General features: G+C 33.6%; 2 protein-coding genes and 1 long non-coding RNA gene across 8 annotated transcripts; 1 reads left to right on the forward strand and 2 right to left on the reverse strand.

Moving 5' to 3' along the window:
* Positions 1–1964: 1964 nt before the first annotated feature.
* Positions 1965–6015, forward strand: LOC139995561 (uncharacterized). Its single transcript, XR_011802001.2, has 3 exons — positions 1965–2145; positions 2792–3087; positions 5815–6015. It is a non-coding gene; the product is annotated as an uncharacterized lncRNA (long non-coding RNA).
* On the reverse strand, positions 2259–14149 carry LOC139995495 (tyrosine-protein phosphatase non-receptor type 2-like). 5 transcript variants are annotated; one of them, XM_072019061.1, is made up of 9 exons: positions 13724–14148; positions 11750–11911; positions 11421–11680; positions 11109–11334; positions 10886–11038; positions 10513–10678; positions 10235–10448; positions 10047–10157; positions 2259–2847 (listed from the first exon to the last, which is right to left on the reverse strand). In XM_072019061.1, exons 1-9 carry the CDS (start codon positions 13817–13819, stop codon positions 2781–2783), a joined length of 1455 nt encoding a protein of 484 aa, XP_071875162.1. In that variant the 5' UTR covers positions 13820–14148; the 3' UTR covers positions 2259–2780. The 5 variants fall into 5 exon arrangements, with proteins under 5 accessions (XP_071875162.1, XP_071875170.1, XP_071875147.1 ...); XM_072019069.1 differs by lacking the exon at positions 2259–2847 and adding an exon at positions 3648–5892; XM_072019046.1 differs by lacking the exon at positions 2259–2847 and having other exon boundaries at positions 3648–10157; positions 13724–14149.
* Positions 14150–15050: 901 nt separating this feature from the next.
* Positions 15051–17009, reverse strand: LOC139995537 (abasic site processing protein HMCES-like). Of its 2 annotated transcripts, XM_072019147.1 has the most exons (6): positions 16885–17009; positions 16566–16788; positions 16030–16341; positions 15852–15959; positions 15580–15734; positions 15051–15463 (listed from the first exon to the last, which is right to left on the reverse strand). In XM_072019147.1, the coding sequence occupies exons 1-6, from the start codon at positions 16902–16904 to the stop codon at positions 15328–15330; spliced, it is 954 nt and encodes a 317-aa protein (XP_071875248.1). In that variant the 5' UTR covers positions 16905–17009; the 3' UTR covers positions 15051–15327. The 2 variants fall into 2 exon arrangements, with proteins under 2 accessions (XP_071875248.1, XP_071875239.1); XM_072019138.1 differs by lacking the exon at positions 16885–17009 and having other exon boundaries at positions 16566–16874.
* Between the last annotated feature and the right edge of the window lie 434 nt (positions 17010–17443).

Consider the following 17443-nt stretch of genomic DNA (forward strand, 5'->3'; position numbering starts at 1 on the left):
TCAGCTCTACTATTTATACTCATCCATTAACAAGTTCGATAACTAACGCAGCGTTAAAGACCTCTTTATTTCCGCCTTCGACAACTTCCATGCTTTGTAAGGATTTTCTATCGTTCTCATCAATAATAGAAGAAATAAGGTACGAAGTTCATCTTCGAAAATTGAGTAATAGTTAAATCTTCAAAAACTTATACTCTTCAATATTCTTCCTATCTCTATTGCATCCGTCCTGGAGATTACAAATTTTCTTTTAATACTCTTCTCTTCTTAGATTCTTCTTAATTTTCATTACATTGCTTTCAAAGGGATCTAACTTTCCAGAGGAAATAGAATCTTCCTCAAAATTGAAGTTCCTTCCCACTCCATAAAAAAAGGGAACTTCATATTCCTCTTTTCAGTCATAAATTTCCGTATATGCTCCTTTATGAGGTGGTTTACATTACATGCGTTCCTTTAGCTTCCAAATCGTTTGTCCTTTTGTTTGTCATGTTGTCAACGTCATAACCGGCTCTATTAACGTGATTCAGAAACGATTTTCTCGACGATATGTATCTCTGACTCGTTGCCTATATGCCAACTGCTGTCGGTAGACGAACAGTGGTCGAATGTAAGTACCAGCTGCAGTTTCAAGATCTCCTTGATCTTGTTCTTTTACATCGCGTTTCTCGACCAAAGTACCATCAAAATCCCCCTCTGACCCATCCAATTTGCTCAGGAGAAATGCATATGCTACTGGAACTGAGTCATCCTGTCGTTTGCTTCTAAGATCAGTTGGTTCCTCGAGCAAAGTCGAAATGCTGGCAAGTGGCTTGGAATTGTCCAGCTTGACCGGAAGTGCGGTGCAGCAGCCGAGGAAAGTCAGAGAGAAGATGATTGTGACGGCTTTCTGAAATGAAGAAACGAAAAATATTATTACTTTTCTAAATTTTTAGATTTATCTAGACGAAAATAGGTTTTTAACTCTGAATATTATTATGTCATTTTTTAACGATTTCTATTCTTTTTTTATTTTGTTGCCTTCTATATCATTAGTTTTATCGTTCCACAGTAAAGGATTATAAAATTACGTAGTTGCAAAGAAAACTCACTCAAAGATATTCTTTTATTAAAATACCAATTATAATTTCCACTTTTCAATAAATTTTCACCGCCGTATTATAAAGAATTCAGAGTTTCATCACGTATCAACCGAACTAATCTTATTTAAATATTCTCAAGATAATCTTACCATCTTGTTACTTCAGTGAGAAGCTCCTTCAAGATTCAGGACCAATCTTCCAATCTTCAAGCTTTAAAAATACGTTCGAGTACTCTACTTGAAAAATGACTTCACAGATCTTCAAATCTTCGCTCAAAGAAGATAAAAGCAAGAAAAGGTAAAAGTATAGCTCGTATAAAACCACTTCTTGTCTATGAAAAACCACTAAATCTGTTTGTAACAACTCTGTGGCAGGTTTGTGCCCGGCAAAGCATCCTCGTAGCATTTATATGAAATAATGACGTCAAACGTAACCACGCTAATCGTACAATGACGTTCTATGGCAAGTGATAACCAACCTGGTAAACCAGTAACATCGATGCACCTTCAAGTACGTGTTTTTTTAAAAATAAGTATCCACCAAACGGGGGTGAAACGTGACGTTGACTAAGAGGCATGCTCACGTCAATCCTGATCAAACACTGGCAATTCTTCGTCGTTTGTCTCACCTACTACGTAGAAAGATGTTTGATGTTCAATTAACGATCGCTGATTGTGCTGCACTATGATTCATATTACGCGGAAGTTGATTGCACGCCATGGCTATGAAATTACGCAACAAACCACTAGAAGAGCTTCTGCTTCAACGATACACACTTTATTCAGTAGAAGAACGTGGTTCATTTATACGTATGAAAAGATCGTTTATTGGATGGGAATTTACGAGCCTTTCATGGAGCCATGTAAAATGGTAATTGCATTTCTTGCTTAGTTCCTTTTATCTAGATGTTAAAGTTTGATTTGTTGAACCTAACAATGAGTTGAACAGGAATTTTGTTTTGCTATAGCTTACATATTACCATTTTGGTATTTCTATGATATTTGTCTGTAGAGATTAGAGATTCAGAGTACCAGTTCCATGGAACTAAAAGTAAAAGATTGGTCTGGTAAGTAATTCCACTATATACTTCACACTGTATACACCAAAAAGAAAATTCATGTTAATGATTGGTAATGCATAGTAAAATTAATACTACATTTTTGAGTAAAAGAAATAAAATTATTATTTTATCTCAGTTTATCTTTTTCAATAAAGAAATATAATAAATAGTTATTCCAAATGGATAGTACAAGCCAATACAAATCTATTTCGTTATATAGAAGATTAAAAATTTTGGTTTGATTCTTAAATCAACATCATCATGTCATGAAGAAATATAAATAAAAATCATTGATTGGGAAAGAGGATGTGTCTTAAGAAAGCATCGTGCATCGTCAAATTAAGTGTTGCTTCTGTTTGTATCAAATAAATTGATTTATTTTTCTCAGTTTAAGCATTCGTCGAATAAATAGCCCTTTGCTTCTCTAGCTCATTTCCGTGTCTATGTGTTCATTTGAAGAAAAAAAAAAAAAAAAAAAAAAAAAAGAAAGAAAAATCCGATTCAGAAAACGAAGAACCTCTTTCTCACGTGTTTACTTTTCGAGATGTTAACGCGATCTTGTCGCGAGATTTTCGTATCTTTCTTTACTTTTCTTTTTTTTTTTTTGTTTGTTTTGTTTTCATATATATGCAGTTTTTATTTTATTTTGCAGATTCGGCCTCCTCGTGCACGGTTTCGCTGCTTTCGGTAGTAGTTTCACTTTTAGATCTGAAAGAAATCACCAGATGAGGGTATTTCGTGGCTGCTGGGAAGACAAGTACGAGAAATAAAGAAAACAAGCACAAGGCAAAACAGATTAGTGATAGACCAGGTCTGTTAGAGACACGAGGATCGAGTTAGACTTGTTAGTATATGGGAATTGATCGACTCGATTTCACTCATACCAATCTTCCCGGGTGGAATTGTTAGGTGAAACATTCTGTTGGGGGAACCGTTCGACAGGTTTCGGTATCAAATACGCTAATAAAAATTTTCCAATGGAATGTGTTTTTATCACATTCTATACATCTCATTTTCATAGTATTAAATTTTTGTAATCGTATAAAAATACTGTTAAATTATATGAAACTTAATATAAGTATAATATAAATAAATACTATGGCGTGCAAATACTTTTTGTAGCCACTGTATACTGCAAAGAATGTATTCCCATTGTAACATATAATTTCTATTGGAAATACTATATCTGGACTGCGGATATTTATACATATTTATATTTCCATGAGCATAATCGAAGAGATCAAACTTAAACAGAGACGTTCTTCATTTACTACACATTACAGAGAGTATTATATTTGGGATATTTTATATATTATCGTGTATTGCATGTATCTTTGCATTTTCACATAAATGTATAAAAATCCACAATCTAGATATATCTAAAAAATACATAGTTTTTATCTTTTCTATCTTATATAATTTTTCATACGAATATCAATATCCAAAACTTGTCGGCCGGTCACGTTAGTCAAAAAGGGGGGTAGTGGAATGAAAAAAAAGTTGGAAAGTACGAAAAAATCCTTTCCTGTATTGATCGATCTAAATATGCAAATCGGGGAACCTCGTCTACGAGTAGTTCTTGCTTTGCTTTTTTTTGTTTGTTCTACATTTGGGAGTAAAAAAACGAATATGCGTCGTGAGGGCATCAATGCTGCCGCGCATATCGACCTTTTTCTGCTCTCTTTCTCTTTCTTGTCGCATAAATAACATTTTATTGCATGCAAACCATTTCCTCATGCTATTCACTGTTTTCTTATTTTTTTGTTTTGATCTAATGTTCTCTAGTTGGGACGTGTAAAGAAGCGAAGTGACGTTTCAAATGAATTTTTCCATTAATCTCGTTCTAATATTGTTTCTCTTTTCATATAGCCAATCGGAAATAAATTGTATAAAAATTTGATTTTTCTTTCTTCCTCAATTTTTGCGAATCAGTAACATATCATCTCATTTCACTTCTTTCGACCCTCTTCCTCTACGATTCAGTCTTCTCTAATTCTACCAAGTGTTACGTTTCCATTTGTCATTCATGTGTATGTATGTGTGTATCTGTTCTCGTTTTACATTTAAAATACCATGTCTCGATACAACTTCTACCACGGTGTATATCGTAAATGTAAATATTAACAGTTAACTGCGTAGAAGTAGAGTCGCAAGGATGCAGTTTGACCTCAGGGAGAAGTAACTTCCTACCATTGCCCATGTTCTATTTGTTTCCGGAAGGACAACATTAATATCGTTATCTAAACCCTGATCTTCGTTCTTGCTTTCCTGGTCCTTATATCGTATTTCATTTGTTTGCTTCCCTTTTCACACGCGCAACTCCATTCTTAAGTTTTAGACGACCTGACTTGTCAAATTAATTGATCAAACCACGAGAATATCTTCTCTTTTTTGTCTTGTTGGGAAGAATTTAGTGACAGGTAAAATAAACATCCCTGAAAATATAATCTGTAAATACATTAATTTTGTTACTCATTACATTGTGATTTTATGATATTAAAAAGAAATGTACATATATATATTATTTGGTATATAGAAGAAAATTAGTTTTGTAATTAGTGACCTTTTCTACTTAGATTTTGAATTGAATTTTACCAGTACACTAGATATCTTCCATGAAGTATTATTGTATTATCGAGTTCTATGAAGTTTGCATTAAAAAAATGTCTTCTGTTTTCAAATACTAGCCTGTGAAAAAATAATTATAATAAACTATAAATCTCGTGACTCGATCATTCGACAGTCAGGTAACAATAGATTTACTGGAACGATTATCTATTTCTAAATATATATTACATGTATAAGTATATATTGTCGGATAATAAAGGATTCACTTGCTCGATGATTACGCTCTTCCAAAAAGGCGAGGGGTTGCGTACAGTGTCGTAACTCTATTTGAATGCTACTACAGATCGTATTCTCACTATTATGACTCCCTTTTTTTCTCTTCCCTTTTCTTTCGTAGGAGTAGGCACTTAGCTATATGTTTCTGCGGTTCCTTGTAGTATCGTAACGAGTTTATGTCTATTGTATACGACGGAGAGTTTATTGGATGGAGAAAAACTGAAATTGTATACGAAAGCCTCCCCTCTTCGTCTTTTTTTTTTTATACTTTTTTTTCTTTTAAATCTTCTTCTGAGCTCGATCGTCCGATTTCTATATATATAAAACATGTTTCTATCATATAATCGACGAAGTATACTCCTCTAAAAAACTCCTTACATGGTGTGACTTTCCTTTTGTTTCCTGTTCTTATATTATTCTTCTAGAGGCGAAATGTAGGAAAAAATGTTCGTACGAAATCTCACGATCGTCGCTCGTAACATTTCGTCTTTTTCACTCTCATACTTCTTTTGTTCATTCTCGCTCTTTCACGCATGCACGCGCGTCGAAGCGTGTTTCTCAATACTTCCTCTTCTCCTTTTTCCCTTTCTTCCTTCTTTTTGTTTTTTCTCTTTTTTTTTGGAACTTTTTATTAGCACCGTGTCTTTCATGGATTTTAGTTCTCAAGAATACGTATCTTTCTCGTTCCTCATCTCTCACACGCATACATTCTCTCGCGTTCTCTCGCATTCTCTCTGTCAAAATCTTCAAGAAGCTTCCAGCAACGACAACAGGAAAGTCGGACAAATGTTTCGACGTCTGATATTCACCTTATTTTTTCGATAATTACAGGAACGAGAATGCTCGGTGAACGCGTGATGAACGCCTTCATCACGATTGATCATTAACGACGAAAGACACTAAACTAATCTGAAACGAATTTTAATCTTCGGTTAACTCGTCGATTACAACTGTTATAAATAAACTACGGATGCATATTTCATATTTTTGTAATTAAAGAAATGAAATCTAGATAAAAATTAGTTTTACCTACTATAGATATTATAATCTGTCCTTTGTTTCGGATATTTTATGTATTTTTTGCGTATTAAGTGCACTCTATACATTTCTGCACTTCTAAATTTGTTGTGTATATATAAACATCCACAGTCTAATTATAAGTTTCCAGGTGCTAATTCTGGTCTTGCCAAAAAATTAAGTAACAATATTGCAGTATAAGAGTTACTATGATGTCATTAAGTATTCCTCATATTTATAGAATTTCAATTGTTCAATTACATTGTAACGTAGAAATCAATGTTAACGTTTATATTATACTGTAATATAATAAAATAAATTTGTCATTATTATTTCTACATCTTCTTGTGGAAGCAATTTCAACGTAAAAATTATGTTCCAAAAGTCAGCATCTGGAAACTTCAAACAGTTTCAACCGTTCAAGAACAGAAGCACTCTCGCTATAAACTCGAAGATCACATTCATCGTGTTTCTAAAAAAGAAAATATAAAAAATATCGAATTTGTCGACTCTCTTCTAGGAACGCTCTATCATCTCTTTCGCTCAATGTAATCGCTCTAAATGAAGGCTGACGTACGTGTCGTTCTCCTTGCTCGGAGAAGATTGTTTTTCACACTGTTCTCGCATGCTATATTAAAGTTATTCGAACATGTTTCAAAAATCATTTTAAAATGAGAAAAAGAAAACATGTTTGGGTCGCATGTTCCTCTAACGACAATATAAACGTACGAATATACTCTAGATGAAAATCAGGTAACAAGATATACAATGGTGCACACACACATAGGTGAACTGTACCGACGACAGAATACTGTATTCAACTTCGAACACGTTTTAACATTGCTTTAAATGGAACACGATGACATCTCTCCTACGATAATTTGCGATGATGCCTCGGTGCATTGTGAACGAACACACCAACACATATACAGTGGTTACAAAAAGTATCTGTACATGCCTATATATATACATATATATCTTTTTAATGAAGCGCTTTTTTTTAGCAGATCCTATATTTTTACAGTATCGACTTTTTGTAATAAAAGTACTATGACACTATGAAGTAAAATGACACGAAACGGAGTAAGCTTGAATCTGATTAATTAATATATAAATGCTATAATAATTATGTATCAATACTTTTTATAACCACTGTGCAGTGAATGTAACACGTATCAGAAAAATAATTCTTTGACATGAAAATCGTGTTCCAAGCATCCTATGGATTAACGACGTAATACAAAAGTACACAAAATACGTTTGTTCACGCCACGCGTGTTTTCTTCTTGGAAAAAAGTCAAAACGTAAGCAACTAAGCTATACTTTGCTTCCTGTTCTAACTTCTTTCCCTCTTTTGTTTAACGTTGGAACACGATCCAGTAAGCTTACTCCAGGTTAAAGAATGATCGTGACGATTTGTGTAGAAGCTCGGCTTAAGAGTAAAAATCTTTTTTAACCGCGTTACGTATTTGTAATTCTTTTTCGTTTCCATTCATTTCTTTTTTAAACTTCATGTAGAAGCAATTATAGATGTACTCAGTCTTTCCACGATGCTCAATGTGCTTTAAACGATTTACTATTGAGCAAATCAGTTAGAATTCGTGTTTTAAAATAATGTGTTTTTTTAACCCCTAGTTACTCTTTTTTATGTGGAAACTAAGGTTCTTTATAATTTGTATAAATATTGCAATATCTATCCGAATGCTAGACGGGAGTGAGATTGCTGATGATAGATGATAGAAAAACGTCTTTGATAAGGGGTTAAAAGTGTATAAAATAAAATTTACTAACACAACTATGATACCGTTGATTATTCCAACATGTTCCTCTGATTGAATCAATTTTCGATATCAGCTTTGATGTTATACTAATCAGATGCGTACAAAGTATCAATTTCTGATCAACAATATCAAGTATATCTTGGTTACACTAGTGGAATCACCTACAGCAACTTTATTTCATCTTCAAGCATGCGAGGAAGTTCCTACGAAACACTAATTTCTCAAATTAGTCGAGTGCTTGATTCAATTCCATGTAATCAGATATTGTTCTAATACTTACACTGAAGTATGCATCAAGACTGATACCGAAAACTGATTCACAAGAATATTAGATATTTCTAAATATATTATGCATGACGTACAAAATTCTTGTTGGCTTCTCATTGTTTGGCACCCATTATGTCGACAATTTCATCATATGAAATGAAAAACGCAATATGCAGGATAACGAGTGATGAATACAGTAGCAAGTTTTGCTCGCTGAGAATATTCTTGCCGCTAATTACTCCAGTATTACGAGAAATTTGATAATTTTTCTGTTAACCAGATCATGTAATTCTCGCATAAAAAATCCCCTCGGCTACTTCGGGTATAAAATGACTCATATTACAAACGATTACGAGCATTTTACGAAATTGCATGAATTATTTACGAAGTACACACAACATCGAAGGCACCAGTTGCCAGATTAAACGGAATATCTCGATGACGCGTTTCTTCCAGGAAGAGAGAAAGTCAAGATGATTCGTTTCTTTTTTCTTCTCCCTCCCTTTTAACGCATGCCCCAGGAACAAGTTTCGAACGAAATCGATGATTTTAAGTAAATAGCATTCATCAGCCATGTAAGAAAGGGCCATGGTATGTCACAGGCATCGCTTATGCTAATTTCTAATGCGACTTCGTTTCGTCATGAACATTTTATAGAAGAATGGATTCTACTTGTATGGGCAAGTTATTTATAAAAAGAAACATTTATATAGTGTACTATAACTGTAAAGTTCATTAACATTTCTCTATGACTATCACGAATATATCCATTAAATTCTAGCAAGATGATCGGAATTACTTATTAAACTCTAAGCGAATGATTTTGGTACCCTGGATGATTGCTAACAGTAGATCAAATTTATTCGAAGAATAACAGTTGAAAAACTGAAGGAAACTCGTCTCTTTCATCCTTCAACTCATTATCAGAATTAAAATATCGGAGATAATGAAATTAATTAAATTAAAGAAATCTAAATTTATTTAAATGTTGTAAGAAATAAAAAATGTGGTAAATTAATACTTTTAATTGCCTCTATATTGATTATTACTTTAAAAGTAAATAATCGATCTTACTTATCGAAACGTCGTGCACCCATTTCGTGTGTAATGTCTATTATATGTAAAAACCTACCATCATTACAATATGAGAATAAGAGGACACTGTTATTTTACTTATATTAGATTTTTACATGTGCTTTTTCTTGCATCCTACTTCACAGGATATACGTTCAATTGTTAGCATCATCAAACAAATAAAAAAGATAGTCTCTATTTTTAATTGGGTAGAAAAAGATCACAAAGTAAAAATCTAAGTCAATTTACCTCTTATTTCACTATAATTGGAAACGCGAATGCGAAAGGGTCTACTGACTTTGTCAAGTGCAACTTTCATGGAAACCTAACAAGAAGATTTTCAAAAGAATGTATAGCTTCTAGTATGGTACATACTCATTAAGTGAATCACAATACAAAAATACAAATCGAGGATCTCCCTTTTTCTCTTTCGTTCTTATTTATCATTGACTTCCTGATCTCTTTCTCATTTTTTTTTCTTGCTTCTTTATCGTGCAGCAATGTCCTTTACAAAATGCACTTCATTAGAATAAGTTACTTCTCTTGAACGTTTCTTTGATAACTGATGTGTGTCTCATTTTGCCAACTCAACTAATAGTCTCATTAATATAACGCCTCACGACGACTGCGTGTATTTTTACTTTAAATTACATAACACTAAATGCTTCTCCCTGATTAATTACTGTCTCGAAACGGCAATCAATGGCATGTGCAATGGAGCTGTTAAATATTTCAGTAGTGAAAGTAACTATTCTTGAATGTGCGGATCACCTAGTATCACTGACAATTCGATGGTCCATGTACATGTGTGACAGGGAAACAATTCGGTCCTAACCACGCATGTACCAATAGCCACAGATTGCTATAATACCCCCACCAACAATTGCAGCGCCTATGCCTATTGTAAGAGGTTTAAATAATGACCTCTTGAGCTTCTGCCATTCTTCAGTCTCTTTTTGACGACGCTTCATCTCCCGTACTTGTGCTGCCAGACGTTCTTTCTTCTCCTTATTACGATGACGTACTTCGTTTTTCCTGTTTACATGGAATAAGTAAGAAGAAACGAAGACATTGAAACGCGTAAATATGATTTCATTCTTAAAATAACTCACGTATCTGGACTGGACGGAGGACTAATTGTTTTTGAAGAGTTTTCACCGTCACTAGTATTATCATTAGGCACCACAACACCATCGGAATTCTGTTCGTGTAAATTGTTTGTGATTACTGCAGAATTTGAAACAGCCTGTGGACTGGTGGTAGATATTTCTGTGGAAATTGATGGCTCTCTAGGCAATGGTTTATCAGGTGGTGCACTTAATTCGTCTAATATTAGATAAAAAGAAAATTATATTTTGAAGATTATTAACTTTTACAATTACATGCTTACCATTTCTTGTTATTGGATTTGAAGTTAAATCTGCCATCATGCTACGTGTTAAGGATTCACCTCTTGGAGGTGGTAAAGGAGGTGGTTCATCTTCTTCTTCGTTCGAAGAATTACTGATGTTACTTACCACGTCATAATGATTTGTTACCACTTCATTATTAATATTCTGTAAAGACCACATAAGTTAGTGGAAATCAAAGACTGTCATGTTCCACAGTAGCACAATGTTATTAGAGTTAATTCACGTTAAGGAATTCACTTTTCACAAAGATAAACATGTATGTACATGAAACAAACGACAAAAACATATATTAAGTTAATTCAGAATGAAGAAACTAATAATATTGTACCACTGTGAATTGGTATTAGTTACCACGTTGTTGGATGGCAGTTGTTTTGCTCCTTCGATGATGGCAGCATATGAAAATCTTAATTGATCTGGTGTTTGAATTAAACCCATTCTGTGTCTTCTCATTTCTATTAACACTTCTCTAACATTCACAGAATTCAATCCACTTTCTTCAATCTGCAAAAGAATAGAAAGATATTTACCCATTTGTAATTTCTAGATTCTCTTCAGTATGTATAATGCTTACCAAAACAAGACATGTATCAACTAAACAAAATGTTCCTGATCTCCCAATTCCTGCAGAACAATGTACCACAGGAGGACCAACATTTTGATCTAATGCTCCTGATTGCCTGACATCTGTTAAAAAATGTAAAAAAGCTGTTGGACTTTGTGGAACTCCAAAGTCTGGCCAGGTGGTATAATGAAAATGTAATATTTCTCTACTTTCTTTTGTTTCCAAGTCAGTTAACCTACAAAAGACATAAACAATAAATCAAATACCTTCTCAAATTAAACATGCATGAAGTATCTGTAATATAATTCTTTATCTCCATACTTTAATATTCTAGTTGTGTAATCCGATGATTCTGTTTTACTGATATATTTTACTTTTATACCAACATCCGGAAACATCATAGTATTAATCGAATCACCAAGAGGCCAATACTGATAACACTTAACATGATTCTTTTCAATTATCTTATTTAACATTAACACAGCTTTAGAATTTTGCTCCCATACCATTAGCCAAAAGTGGCCAGCAGTATTTTCCAATGGTCCTTGTGTAAGAATGTATTGTCTATGGGCACGATCTACCTATAATAAAAAAAATCTTATTATCATATTCTTCTTGTTTAGAGTTAAGTATCTGAATATGATATCTACCCGTATGAGGTTAGCATTGACATAATCACATGGGCCCCTTTTAAGGACAATCCTACTATGGTCATATGGCAAAACATCTCTATAACGGTTTAAATTTCTGTTTTGTGGTTTCTTTGATTCATTGCATGTGTATGTAAAATTGCTGCATTCGTTGCGTATATGCTGTAAAAGTAACATTTTCTTATATGATAGGAAAAAGAAAAGATATAAAAATAATAACAATTTTCATTTGTCTAATGTATCTGTCTTAAGCTATATAACAGCTATCAAGAAATAGGTCATACTAATATAAGTCATTTAAATATAAAGAGAAATTTAAAAACATATGAAACATATATGAAATAGTATCAGTTCATTCAAATGAAACAAAATCAATATAAGTTTCATAAGATAATAAATTTAATTCTTTACTGCTATCAATTTCATACCAACAGGAACAATTCAGATTTTGAGATAGAATTGACAATTAATGATGATTATGTTGACTGTAAATATGTTTGTCTTATGGCAGTAACTGTAAGTTTGTTATTGTTCCTTTATATCTCCTAGTTTTATTATAATTCTTTAATAAAGTTTTAAATGACCTATGTTACAGAACATAGTCAATTATACTCATAGAACACATCTATGAAGTTTGATTGTTAGAACCTGTATAAATTTCATTTAGTATCTGGTAAACAAATCTTACATTTCTACTTATGAATACAAACTGTATTACTAAATATATACCTGGCACGTATATTTAAAACCAAGAAATTCGACCTTGGCAATAAAATCACAATGCAGAGTCTATGCGGTATTTAAAAATTTTCCCGTGAAAACGGCTTTCCAAGAAAGTAAACTGATAGTCACTGGGTATCGCGAAACAATCCGTGCATTGTAAATATCCGCGGAAAAGCATGCCAGTTACGGGACAAAACAGATAATGGATAAACGCAGTGGAACTTTTGACTCTTCTCTAATATCGTATCGAATCGCATCGTTGTAAGTACGGACAAATCAAATTCATTTGTCAAGCATGAATTAATCGAGTGCATTGGGCCAGATTAGCAAAAATCACGAAGGAAGTCAAATGCGGCCATGCGGCCAAGAACGGGTCGCATATGATAAATAAACGAAAACTTGATAACAGACGTGTGTGACAATACACACGCTGGTGCTGGTATACAGGTTTCCCTGCCTGTTCATTCAGCAGCGCTAAAAAAAAAATGACGAGCGTATCGTGAGCTACGAGATCTCGCGACAGATGAGAACGTGCCAGCGACCATAGTATTAGCCTCCATTGGCAATCAAACATCGTCGAGCGAGATTGAAACGAAATTTCATCATGTTCGCAATTTCAGCATTTCTGGATTATACATGTCTTGGATAAAACAGTCGTGTCAGCGGAGAGTCCAGGCGTCTCTTGCACAATAATTTACCATCTAATATCAATAAATTGACAAGTTGCAAGTTGTAGGTTATGAACTTCTCTTCAACAATTTCATAACTTTTAATCAAACGTAATAGTCAGACAACTAGAAGTTTGTTTAGTACCTTGTAACAAGACTGCAGATATTTATACATTTATAGGACATCTGAAAATGCAGAATTGCGCATAATATGAAAAAACAAATATATCAAATATCCAAAATATAGTGCTAATTGCCTATCGAGATTCTATGTTTTAAATTATATCCTCAGAAATATGAATTTGTATAAAAATCCGCAGTTTAACTATAACCAAACTTACTACCATGTTGCAAGGATATTTTATTGATGCTATTACCTTGTGACTTGGAACTTGTAAATTCATAAATAATGTTAGTCGAATTGTGCAAGGAGGCCCAGATTACGTTAGGATGTGATGGTAGGAAGACTCTCTGTGCGTGACACATTTGCAGGCAGGAACCGCCGTTTCTCGCTGTAACCGGAAGGAAAGACGCAAAAACGGAAGAAGAAAAGAGATGGAACGGGGGGCGCGATCTTTCTTACCTGATAGAGGATCGGCCAGGCTCCTTTCGAGTTGATCTCGAGATACTCGGTTTCCACGTTACTGATCCCTTGATCGAGCGTCTCCTGGCTAGTCATTCTGTCGGCTCGTTCGCGACTCTGTCTCTCCGGCGCTCGAAAACGACAAAATGAGACGAGGCACGCGAAGAGGCTGGGCCCCGGCCGTGCACGATCCTGCTCTCTCTGTCTCCGAGAAAAAGGCGTCTCAGGCACGAAGCGGTGCCATGCGTGACGCGGATTATTGCGAAGGGTAGCCCCCGCCGCACGGGAGACGAAAACGCGTAAGCACAGCTCACCAGCCAGACGTACTTACACCTTCGCTATCTAACGTACACACTGTACCCACTCTGCAAACTCGGACCACCACCGTTCGCCTTCGCCGCCGCTGCTACCACCGCGAAATACAAGATACGAGCCAACGTGCTGACATCTGAGGGAAACCGGCCAGTTTCTAGCCCCCTCCGTCTCTTTTTCTATCTTTTTCTTTATTGCTGTCGAATAGGATTCGAGATGGCCATCGCCATGTTGACAACTATTGCACATGCGTACTGATACGCGCCAGATAGAATTCGTTTTTTCAAATAGCTTTTTGGATAATGTTTAGGAAAGTGCTTAGAATTTTCTTTAAGATTTGTAATATATTACATTTGGAAATTGTATAGTATCGTAATTAATTTTTTTTTATAAAGACGATTATTAAATTTATTATGGAAGTATGAAGAGCAAACTCTAGATATTTTAGAAATTTCTATGATTTTTTTAATTATTTCTTGAATAACCAAGGATTCATGAATGACCCATACCACTAGATTCAAACTTATACATTTTTCGTTCATAAATAAACTGCGGATTTTTATGCAAATTCATATTTTCTTGGAGACAATTAGAATAGTAAAATCTAGGCAGAAATTTGTTTTACCAATTAAATATTATAAAAAATAGTATATTTTAGATATTTTATGTTTTTGCATGTCATGTATACTCTATGCATTTTTGTATCTTTGAATTTTTCTAAACGGTATAAAAGTCCGTAGTGTATTCATAAATAATTTATTACTGTGTAGGGGATAAGAAATGGAGTAATAAATTTGAAAATTATAAATAAATAAATTTTTCTCCCGGCCGATTCTATAGCGTTAACATTCTTATGAAAAGTTATTCTATAACTTTCAAAATTACAAATAATCAATTCTTTTGCCGATTATTTTAAGAACATCTAAATGTCAAATTACCTAGCTATTGAATCGAGCGACTTAATTGTAACAGTATAAGGAATATATTAAAACAGAAAAGATAAAGAACACGCGTACAAGATATAGTATTGTTTTATTTATAATACTGGAGTTCACAGATCTCTATTTTATTCTCATTTTATGATTTAATGTTGAATAAACATAGACTATATAATTAATTAAAAGATACTATTACGAAGATATTTAAAATATTAATATTGCTGTATGAAGTACAAAAATATAAAAGAATTTGTAATAAATATCCTTAAAAAAACTCAATATTTATTTAAAGTTAATACTTTTGCGGAAACAAAGTTGTCCCTGAGATTTCGTTTGCGGATTTGGACAAAACGATTAACTTTCCTTAGTAATTTTTGATGGTATGTTGTCATCTGTCTTAGTTTCAGTAGTTTTTCTTTTAGCTGAGTCTGCAGACCCCTTCTTCAACCAGGAAGCCATAAAACTACTAGGGTTGTTTTTTTTCTCTCCTCTGTACATAATGCAATTAGTAAATCAATAGTCTGACAGATCACTTCACAGGATTAAAAGTTCATAATTCTAATAGTGAATAGTTAATTGTACCATTATATATATGTATATACGTACGCGTCTTTTGTCTCTTTTCTACAATCTTCGCCTTTATACAATACATTGTTTACACGAGTTGAGACTGTATGCCAACTTAAATCACCATCTGATAATGTTAATTTGTTTAATTTGTCAATGGCATCCGCTATTGGTAGCTCCTCATTCAGCCAGACCTATTATTAGAAACGTAAACATACAGAGATAGTAATTCATTCCAATAAATGATAACATAAACTATTTGCGGAAAATAGTTTTTGTCAATATTTATATAAACATTTTCATTTCCTTACCCTTAAGTCTTGTTCTTTATTCAAAAACACAGGTGCTCGATTATGCAACCAAGAAAGAACACCATTTGCCTCAGTAGTAATTATTGTACAGCTATATATTTTCTTACCCTGAAATGTGAGTTACTATACCTGTAGCTTTCTACTTAAATTGTGCATAAGTCCAACATGTTGCATTTACTTCTCCAGTTGAAAATATATTAAAAATTCCCGCCATTTTTAAGACTTTAAATCCTTCCCAACCATTCTGCTCAGACCATTGGTCCTTCCACGTTGAAGGATCATCTGCTCTTACTCCTTTCTCCTGACTAGAATAAATGTAATATGGTTGTTTAGGATCTTTCTTCGTTTTCCCAGCTTTCCATTCATAATATCCTTCGCAAAGTACTATGCATCTTTGGCCATTGCGTAATGGTGCACTATACAACTTGGAATTTTTAATATTTTCCAAACGTGCGTTATGCGTCGACAATGTGTGCTTTCTGTAATCTCCCTTAAAAAGGAAAAAGATTTGTGACATTTTTTCCATTTATGTACTAATAAAATTGATTAAGAAAAAAATGTGATAACTTATTATTATCTCAAGGAGATATAATCAAAGTGTTTACATTTGATAGGCACATTTTGCGGCAACGTATTTGTTGACAAATATTAACCACAACCTATCCCCATCCGTCAAATGTCATTGTCAACCTAACCTTGTTTGTAAACACTAACCTCATGCCAGGGTGGGATCATACTCCACATCATAGCACAGAGGACTCTTTCATCCTCTTTACCATAGCGTGAACCAGCAACGATACATGGAAGAACGTCTTTAGGTCCAATATTAGTAGATGGAACATATTCAATGTCACTTTTGACCCATGACGTCGTGCATCGTTTACCGGCTGCATCCTTGTAATCGCAAGCACGACACAAAGTATCCGGATTCAAGGAACTGTAAAAGTATATGTAAATTTCCTCTGTCGTTAGCAGATTGCTATGTTTGTGTGTCATGAATTAATTACTGAAATTACGTGATGAGATTACTCACCAAGCCGTTCGACCACACATGTTTCTCGCGCCACTTAGTTCATTAACACAATAACGCCACCTATATCATGCTAAAGATATCTGGCGGGAATTTATAACTATTTAGAAAATCATGTCTATATTCTCATGTCCTTTTAATGCGGGAGGAATTTTGTAGTATATTTATTACTTAAAGCATTAAATTATTTCATATCAGGATGTCTCACTTTTTTTAATTCACTTCATAAATTCTAATAATTAATGTTTATAAATGATGAATTTTTTAGTACTAATTTAGTAAAAATTTATTTGGTGAACAATTTTGTGAGATACTATACGATTTATATAGAAAGCGTATTTGCATATTTTAAAATGGAAAATATCTGTGGAGTTCGTGCATGAGTTATTTATCTAGTTGCCGGTAGAGGTAGACAGTTGTCTGTGGAAACATTATTGTACCAAGGCCTACTTTTTAAAATATTTCAAATAATATTTTTATTAATTTTACATATTTTAAATAATTAAAGTAATTTTCTTTTGTTTAACAGAGTATGGTTCTAAATATTCTAGATTAATGTAAT

The sequence above is a fragment of the Bombus fervidus genome, chromosome 2, assembly GCF_041682495.2.
Source record: "Bombus fervidus isolate BK054 chromosome 2, iyBomFerv1, whole genome shotgun sequence".
NCBI classification, from domain to species: Eukaryota; Metazoa; Arthropoda; class Insecta; order Hymenoptera; family Apidae; genus Bombus; species Bombus fervidus.

What these genes read in the sequence shown, in the direction of transcription:
- LOC139995495 (XM_072019046.1), bottom strand. Translation starts at nt 13,819, where the DNA reads ATGACTAGCCAGGAGACGCTCGATCAAGGGATCAGTAACGTGGAAACC. An exon ending in TCAATGCTAACCTCATACGG is followed by an intron (nt 11,681 to 11,749) that starts GTAGATATCATA and finishes TTTTTATTATAG; the next exon opens with GTAGATCGTGCCCATAGACA. An exon ending in TACACAACTAGAATATTAAA is followed by an intron (nt 11,335 to 11,420) that starts GTATGGAGATAA and finishes TGTCTTTTGTAG; the next exon opens with GTTAACTGACTTGGAAACAA.
- LOC139995537 (XM_072019138.1), bottom strand. Translation starts at nt 16,847, where the DNA reads ATGACACACAAACATAGCAATCTGCTAACGACAGAGGAAATTTACATA. An exon ending in TGATCCCACCCTGGCATGAG is followed by an intron (nt 16,342 to 16,565) that starts GTTAGTGTTTAC and finishes TTCCTTTTTAAG; the next exon opens with GGAGATTACAGAAAGCACAC. An exon ending in ATATATTTTCAACTGGAGAA is followed by an intron (nt 15,960 to 16,029) that starts GTAAATGCAACA and finishes CTCACATTTCAG; the next exon opens with GGTAAGAAAATATATAGCTG.